Consider the following 12,071-nt stretch of genomic DNA (forward strand, 5'->3'; position numbering starts at 1 on the left):
AAGTACTCCATTTAGGAAGGAACAATCAGTTGCACACATACAAAATGGGAAATGACTGCCTAGGAAGGAGTACTGTGGAAAGGGATCTGGGAGTCATAGTGGACCACAAGCTAAATATGAGTCAACAGTGTAACGCTGTTGCAAAAAAAGCAAGCATCATTCTGGGATGTAACAGGAGTGTTATAAGCAAGACACGAGAAGTAATTCTTCTGCTCTGATTAGGCCTCAACTGGAGTATTATGTCCAGTTCTGGGCACCACATTTCAGGAAGGATGTAGACAAATTGGAGAGAGTCCAGAGAAGAGCAACAAAAATGACTAAAGGTCTAGAAAACATGCCCTATGAGGGAAGATTGAAAAAATTGGGTTTGTTTAGTCTGGAAAAGAGAAGACTGAGAGGGGACATAACAGTTTTCAAGTCTGTAAAAGGTTGTTACAAGGAGGAGGAAGAAAGATTGTTTTTCTTAACCTCTGAGGATAGGACAAGAAGCAATGGGCTTAAATTGCAGCAAGGAAGGTTTAGGTTGGACATTAGGAAAAAACTTCCTAACTGTCAGGGTGGTTAAGCATTGGAATAAATTGCCTAGGGAGGTTGTGGAATCTCCATCATCGGAGACTTTTTAGAGCAGGTTAGACAAACACCTGTCAGGAATGGTCCAGATAATTAGCCCTCCCACGAGTGTAGGGGGCTGGACTAGATGACCTCTCAAGGTCCCTTCCAGTTCTATGATTCTATGAAAATCTTGGCTTTGTAGGTGCGGCTTACAACCCATCTGGAGGATATATCCCTTCCTTTCATAAAAAAGAAGTTGGATCAGCTGGACAAAGGATACAACTAGCTCCTCTTGGTGCATCGGCATCAGGTAAGAAGCATCTCCATAACCCTATCATGTACTGCACCATAAGCACAGGGAAGGATGTTCAATTCTCATAATTTCCAAGGAGGGCTTTTAAGAGTTGTTCTTTTTTCTTGATGCACTTGATATGTTGGACTGGATCTGTAATGGTGTAAATCAATTGGTGTAAATTGACATAACACAATGAAGCTATGCTGATTGACATTTACTGAGGATCTGACTGGTTACAATTTCAAAATGGCACGGGCCTTCCACTAACAAAAATCAGGTATATGGTATCAGTAATAAATTCCAATTTTTAAGCTTCCATCTTAAAGTAGCCCCAAAGGTTTCAGCATTATTTAAAAAAAATTATGAAAAATAAAGGACCCTCTGCTAAACAGCCTGTTTTGACTGGTCTCCTTGCATGGGCATTTAAGATGAGTTTTGTTGTATTTCCATCTCATTGTGTGGGAGTTGGTCATGTAAATCCTTAGGCTTTGAGATGAGAATATATTTTTGGATGAGTGAAATATTACAAGAATAATGCTGCTGTGTTAATAGAACATTTCAAAGTAGCTAGGCTATTTTGTCTGACTTCTATTTTCTGTAGTATAAATGACTGATAATAACTACAGGTGATGTAGTTCTGCATTGTATTAAAGAGTATGTGAAAGGAACTGTTACATTTTATCATGCAGTATTTATGTATTTAGCAGTTTAAGACCAATACAAAATTTCACTGCAAATAACTGTTACCTCATCTCATCTGTAATAGACATCACATTCTGGGCACTAGAAAGATATTAAACTGGAGGGAGTTCAGAGAAGACCAATAAAAATGATCAGAAACAGGAGGAACTGACTGGTGAGAGATGATTTAAGGCCTTCTCCAAGTTCCATTGAAATCAACAGAAAGACCTCCATTGAGTTCAGTGGGAATTGGATCAGGCCCTAAAGGAACTCAATGGGAATCTTCATTACAGTTAAAGGGACTGTAACAGGCTGACAGTAGGTGTCTGAAAACCTCATCTGTTGGCTTGTTATGCTCCCACTAAAAATATGAAGTATGCTTTGCTGACTCACTATTGCAGGTGGCTGATTACTCCATCCAGCTATGAGAGACATGGGAATGACTCTTAAGGTACAGCTGCGCTACCCACCACTGGTGGTGTCATGTAGGATACATGTAGCAACATGCCGCAGTGTAAAGCCGGCTTTGTTCACACTGCAGCATGTAGCTTTACGAATGGATGAAAGGCTCTGTCAGGAGGGAGGCAGTGGAATGCTGTCACTGAAAATAGCAGTGTAGATGGGGTAAGCTGTGCTTGGACTTCTAGAGATCCATGTAGGGTACATACCCACAGGGTTATGGCATGTCTTTATTCACCTAAGCCATGCCTCATCGTCTACATTGTTATTTATACCTGTGCTGGGGAACATGCAGTGTATATATTCTACGTACTGAAAGGAGTGGTGTAGTGTAGACATAGCCATAGAGAGAGAAAAGAGCTAGGGTGTGGGCTGCTCAGCCCTGAGGTAGGAACCCTAGGAGCAGCAAAGCCTAGGGAACAGATTTGAGCTGTACTTCATTATCTTATTGTTGATTTCTTGTTTAATAAAGTCAAACATGAAGAAGGGATGAGTTTTGATTCACCAATTTGTGGATGTTGGTCTGTAACAGGTTGGAAAAGGGAGCTACTCACAGGAGAACGTATGGCTGCAAATTTTTGAAAGTTGTGAATGCCAAGAATGGAAAGGGATCATTTAGAGTGATTCAAGGGGACATAAAAGTTATAAGATATTAAGAAATGGAAGGTTTATTTTAAATCTCAAGAAAAAATAGAAGTGTAGACTTGAAGAATAGGTCTGTGGAACTGGAAAGCTTGTTTCTTTCACCAACAGAAAATGGTTCGATAAAAGATGCTGTCAGACCCACCTTGTCTCTCTCATATCTTCGGACCAACATTGCTCAAAAAAACAAACGAAAAAAAAACCTTTGGCAAATTAATTAGGCTATGGAAATATCTCTTTGGAGAAGTAGAGGAAGCCCATTGCTTGGGACATTTAAAACTAGGCTGAACAAAATCGTAATACATACTGTAGGGGACAGTACTGTGCTGGCAGATAGATAATCATGAACTAGATCCCTAACAATTTTTTTCTCTCCCTAACTTCTCTGGTTAGAATACTACTTTCTTCTCCCTATAACTTAGGCTTCTGTTCTTGTTGCTTCCTTTTATTTTCTAAAATAATTGTGTTCTCATCTGTTTTCATGTCTTCATTTATTCTGCCTATCATATCTTTTTACCATAAGACACATTAAAAAGGTAAAGAAAAAATTAGCTTAGCTAAAATTAACCAGCCAAAAAGGCTGTCGTCATTGTGTCTGGCTCAGGTGCTGTCATGTCAATAAGAAGCATGTATACAGCTTTGGTTTTTGGCATGAGAGCACATCCGTGCTCTCAGCAAAGCTATGTATTATATCCATTGAACTTTGGGCAACCTTCAGGAGCAAGTATATCTTGAGAAACCACTGTGCTAATTATATGATTAAGCCCCTTTAAGGGTGACACTAATTTTCATGCTGCCTCCATAGGCATGTCTGGCTTTCTTTAGACCACTGTAATGCTCCATGTATAAATCGTATTTGATTGGCTCTGCCATGTCAGTCTTCTTCATCTGTTTGGTGGTTTTCTGCATGCTGTGGTTGTGCCAGGAGAAATGTCTTGTGTCTTGCTTCAGTGGTGGAGGGGGCATAATAGCAGTTATACTGCTAATATAGACACTAAGACAGAAATAACATGTACCTCCTAGGTAATCATGTTCCATAATAAAATATTAGTGTGAAGCTTTAATAAATTTTTTTTTTGAAATTCAATGAAAGTAGTTTCATTGTAACTTGGTTTTGTGGATTAGGATGGTCGGTGGTAATAAGTGCTCATATTTCAAAATGATCAACAGTGACGAGGTCTTTGAATTTAGGGTTTTGAAAATCAGAATCCACAAACAAATGTATGAACGCTAAAACAAAGAACTGCCAAACCCTTGCATTTGGCTCCCGGACTATAAGTCATACATGCAAAGGGCCAGCCCTCATGCATGACTACTTGGCCACCTTCCCCACTGCCATCAGAATTAAATTTGAAGCCATGTTGCCACTAACCTCCTCTCTGGGGAGGCGTAGAAGGCATAGAGCAGTAGTTAATGCTAAAAAGGAACAACATTATCTCCAATAGAATTCACAATGGAAATAGTACTTGTTTGCTAGGGGAAGATAGGTCCCCCAGTTTCACTTCCTTGGGGTGGCCTCTTCTAAATGCATGAATCCTCAACTGTGTAGAGCAGTTGAAACTTGATGTTGAAAAAAACAGGGAGCAAGTGAAGTGATTCAAATGAGAGAAAAGTGATTTGGCTGTAGCAACAGGGAAAATAGATTATTTTGTCTGCCTCATATTGGATAAATAGAATGAAGAGAATTAGGAAGGCCAGAGAGTAGGTTACAGTAGTCCAGATGAGAAAGCACCAAGCCATGGAACAATTTTTTAGTGGTAGGAGTAAAAGGGATAGGGCATATCTGAGGAATGTCATAGAGGAAGGAGTGATGAGATACGGCTGGGAAGAAAGAAAAAGAAAGAAAGGAAAGAATCACAAATATCCTCAAAGTTGTGAGCTTGAGTGATCTGGAGCAAAGAGTTGACAATGATCACTGAAAAAAAGGGAAGGGAATTGTATTAGCAGTGAAGTTTAGTTCTGTTTTAAGCACGTTAAGCTTGAGAAGTGACAAAACATCCCAAAGGATGTATCAAAAAAACATGGAGAGGGAAGTCTGGACTAAGAATAGGGATGCAGAGATAGATTTGAAAGAGATGATATGAGAGATCATAGGAGTGAATGAGGTCACCCAGATGCAAATGTAGAGTGAAAAAAATAGGAAGATCAATGACAAAGCTTGAGAACATCAACATGGGGATGGGAAAAGAGGAGAGAGAGAGAATCCAGCAACAGTAATAATGTAGGAGCTGTCAGCCGAGGAGGAGGAGAACCAAGGAAGTAGAGTCACAGAATTACAAAGTGAGAGGGCCTTCAGGAGAGGTGGTTGTTCCAGCAGAGGCCATTTTGATTCTTGACAAATCTGACCAACACTCAATAAAAAAAGTTAACATTTTCAAACAACTTAAGAGACTCAATTATCAGATGAGTAAACACTCATTTTCAGTGACAACAGTATCCACAGTGCAGGTAGAGAGAGAGAGAGTGTGTGTGTGTGTGTGTGTATATATATATATATATATACACACACGCGCGCGCTGTAAAATCCAATTTTGGACTAAATTTCAATCTCAACACATTTTAACAGAGACCATTGTGCACGCGCAAAAAAAGTACTTGTCAGCTGAAAGCTGCCTGTAAGACACATCATAATGTATTTGCCTCTCCTGTATCCATGTAAGGTAAGACACTTTGGGAAACTTGCTTTAGACTTGATAGAAACCTTATATAGCCATCACTGCCCTGCCTAGTTTAATAGATCTTTTATTGTGCAAGTGCGGTAACCAGTTAGTATTTCAAGATCAGTCACACTGAACAACCTTCTACTGAGAAGGTCACAGGACTATTAGCACCTTTTCATTCCATGAGTCAGAAATAGTTGAAATATGGAACTTCTCATCCCCATTGCTTCTGACCTTTTGTTTTTGTTTCAGATTATTCTTGGAAAACCAAAGCTGCTCGTGCTCAATTACCAGGCCCTACTTACAATCCAGCTGCAAAAAACATGAATATCCTGACCCGCCCACCTCCAGTTCAACCAGTCCATGGAAGAACAGACTGGGTGGCCAAATATGGAGGACATCGATAGAAGCCCTGTCTCATGGTGCACTTTTCATGCAAGTTACATTTGCAGTGTAGGATGACAATCTAAAATGCATATTTCCCTTAATTTCTCTAAAGACTATGCAACAGTAGAAAGACTGGAGATCTTGTATTTTATTACCTGCAGAAGAAATAAAATACATTTTACATAGCAATATTCAAAACACTGGCTAAAAGGGAGGATTTTATGAAGTAGTGTATAAAGCATCTTGCCAAAATTGAGTATTTGAACTACTAATAGACAAATTGTAAATTTTATTAGAAAACTTTCTGTAGACCCAACTGCTGCCTCGTGTACTCTTAAAATTGCTTGACTTTAAATTTGTCCTGTAGGAGTAATCCTGCACTGGTGATTTGTGAAGTAACAACCGGCTTCTGAACAGATGCTGCTTCCTTGTGCAAGTTCCTTTCTCTGAAGTTGAACAGTGAAAGCACAAATAGTGTTCTGAGGAGAAAGATATGCTGTGTTGCTAGCTAAACAAAGGTCCCAGAACTGAGCTAGATGTGTTTGGTGTTTCCTTAGGGATAGTCTCTGCACAATTGTATACATTCGTGAGCACTTACTCCTACAAGCTGGTCATGGAACTATTTGTGTGTAAGTACTCACCAACAAGAGAAAGGGTTGCACTATTTAGCCCTAAGTGGTCCACTGATAGGAGTTTGGGAACACAACTTACCAAGTAGTGAATGCTACAGTCATGGGGACAAGGTACCCTAAGACTTTAAAAAAAAAAAAAAAAAAGGTATTTTATAAATTAAGCTATGTGTATATTAGGCCACAATTCTGTAGCTTCCTCCTCCTCCCTCACGTTGCCCAGTTGAAGTCTTAATGAGGTTACAAAGGATCAGTTATGCAGTGTATTTGGCTTATTGACTGGCTAATTCACCAAAACACTAGCTAACTGGTTAGTTAACGCCCATTGAACTGTATTGTCTTTTCTTAGTGACCATAAAATTGAACTCTAGAATTCCCCACTACTTACAAAAATTCACCAAACTACATAAGACTGGAAATGAGACTGTTAGTGGAAGAAAATTTTTAAGATTGTTTTTCTTATTGAAGTAAAGATCCAACTCCTGGTTTCTAATAAGTATACAAACTCCTCTGATGCCAATAGGGGTTATGCAATAGTCAAAGATCTATAAACTTGTCCATCAACACAGTTCTTCTAATAGGTTATATTTTAATATGCTAAATCAAGGACTTTATATCTTCCAAGAAGCTGTTGGGGTTTTTAAAAAATGTTATCCTGGGATGTGTGCTGTTAAAACCTGCATTTAAAAGTAGAAATTGTAGACTTAATAGCTACATTAAATCTGCCATTTTAAAGTCCAAAATGTGTATGTACTCTGTACTTTTAAAGGTATAAAAACTGTTATAGATTGATCCAAGTATTGTCAAAAGTATTTTGTATAGATTTTATTAGTGTATAAAAAATTTTAGTTCTTGTTGTAGACCTAATTTGCCATAATCCAGTGGTTTATGTAATTTAGAGGTGCTCAATTTAATCAGAGTCAGACTAGCCATAAAAAGTCAACTATTCTGCTATGAAAACTTCACCCTAAATAGTAGCTAAATAAAATGTCACCATGTACTACTGGAAAAGTTAATAGTATCTATAGTGTGATGTAGGAATTTCTGATTAGTAATGTACTACAGAGGACTTCAATCCCATGTTGTGTTTTTCTTTACTGGTTTGTCAGTCCTTCAAAACTAATCTTCCTTGTATTATTTAAAGGCAGTTTTTAATACGCTATTTGATTACTGGTTATGTTACTAAAGGACAGACAGACTTTCAAAACAGGCCTGGTTCATTAGTGTACTGTGAATTGGAAAGCACTGACTTCATAATAAAGATCACTTCTCAGGAGTACAAGATAGTGGTTTACAGTCTTTATTTATTGTTTTTTAAATAGTTAAGTCAAAAAAACATAATAAATGGCCTGTGAAAAGTCACTTAGGCCAAGAGATTCTGAAAAACTAAAATATCTGTTGTCATAAATATGCATGCCATCTTCTGCTTTTTACGTGGTCAGAACATGTTTACAGCCATGCAAATGAAACCAACAGCTCATATGGTCAAACAGCCATAACCCAAACATGATGATGCCTTGAATGTACTGAATTATTAAAGCATGCGTGTCCTTGAAATCATGAAAATTGCTTTTAAAAAATGTGAGTGTAAACTCCACAAAAATGGTTAATAAATGAAACAAAAAAAAATAAAGCCCAATATTTTCTCCACTCAGTCTCCACTTGGGTGGCTATTGTTTCACCTGAACGTGGAACGAGCTGCTACTTGCAGCAGTTTGGAATTGAAACTGCGTCCTAGATTTTATTAGGGGTGAAAACGCAGCCACAACAACAGAGAACTCTTTATTTTCCAGTTTTGTGGAACAATGGAGAGTAGCATTTAATGATAGCTACTGGACAAAATTTTAAAAGTTAAGTGATATCCACACATTGTAATCAATTATCAGAGGGGTAGCCATGTTAGTCTGTATCCACAAAAACAACAAGGCGTCCGGTGGCACCTTAAAGACTAACAGATTTCATGGGTAAAAAATGCATCTGAAGGAGGGGTTTTTTTACCCACTCAAGCTTATGCCCAAATACATCTGTTAGTCTTTAAGGTGCCACCGGACTCCTCCTTGTTATTGTAATCAATCAGATTGCCACTTTCCCCCCATCAGTTTCATTCAGCCACACCTGCAGCCAATGTCTCAAACTACTGGAGATTATTTGTGCTTTATAAACTGCTGTATATCAGAGGCCTTCAGCTTGCCACGTGTTTATATATGTTTCCCTTTTACTTCCACTCCAGCCATCTGGTCTGTCCATAAGCAACTCAGAGGCAGAACATCTGCCCAGTAGCTAAAGAGGAGTCCTAAATGCTGCTGTATGTTGTCTTCAGTTAACCCTTTAGGACTAGATTCACTATCAGCATGCCTAAGTTTGTTTGTGAATGTTGCCATGCCTAACTTCTAGGTGTCTAGAAGATCCTGGGATCCATAAAGCTTGAGTTAGGCACCTTAGAATTGGATTCACAAAAAGCCAGAACATTAAGTGGCTCCCACTGGCTGAGGGTTCTTAACCCTGCCCCTCTAAGATAGCATCTAAGTCAAGGCTGCAGGGAGGCCTCACCCTCCACATGAGATTCTCAGCAGCAAACCCTCTCTTGGGGTTAGGTGCCTATGCCATTTTTTTGCAAGAAGCTTGTGGGGGAGGGGAGAAGGAGGCTGTGACGGGTTGGATCAAAGAAACCCCCTTTGGGACTGCCACCTGATATGCCGAGACTACTTCTGAGCCCATTTTCCCTGGCAGCTTGGGACTTCAGTGCCCTGCCTGGTTTGAGTCAGACAACGCTAGCCTGCTACAAACACAGACCCAGGTCTGAACAATGTCCCCCAAAAGCTGCAGGCTTAAGTGAAAACAGCTTAAGAAGTGCTCCTGTCTCCAACACTCAGGTGCCCAGCTCCCAAACCCCAAATAAATCCATTTTATCCTGTATAAAGCTTATACAGGATAAGCTCAAATTATTGGCCCTCTATAACACTGACAGAGAGAGATGCACAGCTGTTTGCCCCCCCAGGTATTAATACATACGCTGGGTTAATTAATAAGTAAAAAGTGATTTTATTAAATACAAAAAGTAGGATTTAAGTGGTTCCAAGTAATAACAGACAGAACAAAGTGAATTACCAAACAAAATAAAATAAAACACTTAAGTCTAAGCCTAGTACAATAAGAAAATGATTACAGATGAAATCTTACCCTAAGAGATGTTCCAGTAAGCTTCTTTTACAGACTAGCCTCCTTCTAGTCTGGATCCAGCAAACCCCAGTGGTTACTGTCCTTTGTTCCAGTTTCTTTCAGGGATCCTTTAAGATCATTTTTTCCTTTTCTACTTAGTGGTTGGGGAGGGGGGATGGTTCTTATGTAGATACCAGCCCACTGAAATGACTTTCATTTTCACAAAATAGACCCATGCACACAGTGTAGGAAAGAGACAAAACTGCACTAGTCCAGACAAGCAATAAAAAAACCTTTTACAACATATGACTAATTGAACATAAATCTTACTAATAAATCTAAGTGACACTTCATTTAATTTCATAAGTGGAAAAAAAATCATCTGATTTTAAAGCAACACACACCTATACTTCAAACATTGTAAGATTAGGCATGTTGGGATACATTCTTGAAAGATACCATATCAAAATGAAAGGTACAGTATTTAATCTGGCACTCTTGCTGACAATTGTATGCTTTCTTTTCCATTATTATTCAATAGTGGAGAAGCACCAACAGGCTCTGATCCTTGCGTGGGGCTCCTCTGTGGTAGGCCCTGTCTAAATACGTTCTAAAAAAAGAGTCACTGCCCAAGGGAGCTTATGTTGTAGGTCTATGGCAGAAAGAAATAGACAAATTGGGGTGGAGCGAAAAGGTGAAATAACAATCCAATGAGCACATTATGCATAGTGAATAGTGGTAATATGTTGGTAGCTTCTCTCCCCCATCTATACTTATTGTCTTAAAGATATAGAGTGCCCAAAATGGGGGGTAGGGATTTCAAGATGAGGGATATACTGTGAGAAAGTGAGATCTCAATCCTGCAGCTTACTGTGCTTGGGTGCACCCATGTGCAGTCAATTGCAGGATCAGAGCCTACATTTATATTATAGCCTAGTTTCTTGCTTTACAATGAGGATAATGTACTGAAAATGTTAAGACAAATGCCAGTTTTAAAGGCAGAAATAGCCCCCACCCTTCAGGGGGGAAAACCCACAAATACCAGGGTAAGATGGATGCAAAAATAGTTGTGTCCTTTCTGCTTGTTTTATGTAGTATGTTCACGCAGCTGCATTTTCAGGCTTCCCATATTTTAAGTCATGTGATTATGCATAATTATGGCTTGAGAGGTTTGTCCATCATCTGCAATCCAAGTCACCCAACCATTAATAGACTGTTGAAAGGAAAACACTAAGTTCATTGAAGTTTAAAAAAAAAAAAAAACTTCCCCAAAAATACAAGAGTAAGAAGAAAATTGAAGTGATTTGGTTTTATTGAACCTTAACACACACACTCTTAAAATAACATAGTCCACATATAATTCAACAAAAGAGTCATTCAAAAATATGGACAAGGACAGGGACATGTTGTACAGTACCTTGCACCAGCAATTAATCCTGCAGGCATGAATTTTCAGTGAACAGAATGTTAGGAATCATTAAGAAAGGGCTAGATAAAATGGAATATATCATATTGCCTCTATATAAATCCATGGTACACCCACATCTTGAATACTGCATGCAGATGTGGTCGCCTCATCTCAAAAAAAGATATTTTGGAATTGGAAAGGGTTCAGAAAAGGGCAACAAAAATGATTAGGGATATGGAACAGCTTCCATATGAGGAGAGATTAATAAGACTGGGACTTTTCAGCTTGGAAAAGAGACGATTAAGGGAGGATATGATTGAGGTCTATAAAATCATGACTGGTGTAGAGAAAGTAAATAAAGTGTTATTTACTTCTTCTCATAACACAAGAACTAGGGGTCACCAAATGAAATTAATAGGCAGTGGGTTTAAAACAAAAGGAAGAATTTCTTCAGATGATGCACAGTCAACCTGTGGAACTCTTTGCCAGAGGATGTTGTGAAGGCCAAGACTATAATGGGGTTCAAAAAAGAACTAGATAAATTCATGGAAAATAGGTACATCAATGGCTATTAGCCAGGAAGGGCACGGATGGTGTCCCTAGCCTCTGATTGCCAGAAGATGGGAATGAGCGACAGGGAATGGATCACTTGATGATTACCTGTTCTGTTCATTACCTCTGGGGCACCTGGCATTGGCCACTGTCGGAAGACAGGATACTGAGCTAGATGGACCTTTGGTCTGATCCAGTATGGCCGTTCTTATGTTCTGGAATTATAAAATCTCATTTCCATAATTCCGGGCAAGGTTCCAGATGCAACTGATAGAAAGACATGAAGTATGTCTTCAGTCAGGGCCGGCTCCAGGCACCATCTTCTCAAGCAGGTGCTTGGGGCGGCTGCTCCAGAGGGGGGCGGCAGGTCAAGGTATTCGGCGGATGGTCCCTCACTCAGCCTGGGAGTGAAGGACCTCCCGCCGAATTGCCGCTACAGATCGCGATCACAGCTTTTTGTTTGTTTGTTTATTTGTTTTGGCTGCTTGGGGCAGCCAAAACCCTGGAGCCGGCCCTGTCTTCAGTGGTGTGTGTCTGACATGCTAGCAGAAGATGATAAATAATGGTACCAAGTAAATTGACATGGCTATTTCATTAGACACAAAAAAAAACCCCCAAAACAATAAATGTATATACAAATGAGTCTG

At 39.3% G+C, this 12,071-nt stretch overlaps 1 protein-coding gene across 2 annotated transcripts in view; it reads left to right on the top strand.

Moving 5' to 3' along the window:
• MAK (male germ cell associated kinase) overlaps nucleotides 1–6,442 on the top strand; it is a 47,680-nt gene extending 41,238 nt beyond the window's left edge. For both annotated transcript variants that reach the window (XM_054018517.1, XM_054018518.1), the window contains 2 exons: nucleotides 755–862; nucleotides 5,542–6,442. In XM_054018517.1, coding sequence (XP_053874492.1) covers nucleotides 755–862; nucleotides 5,542–5,696 — 263 coding nt within the window. In that variant the 3' untranslated portion in view covers nucleotides 5,697–6,442. The remainder of the gene's footprint in view (nucleotides 1–754; nucleotides 863–5,541) is intronic.
• The last annotated feature ends 5,629 nt before the right edge of the window (nucleotides 6,443–12,071 follow it).

This window comes from Malaclemys terrapin, chromosome 2, assembly GCF_027887155.1.
Source record: "Malaclemys terrapin pileata isolate rMalTer1 chromosome 2, rMalTer1.hap1, whole genome shotgun sequence".
NCBI classification, from domain to species: Eukaryota; Metazoa; Chordata; order Testudines; family Emydidae; genus Malaclemys; species Malaclemys terrapin.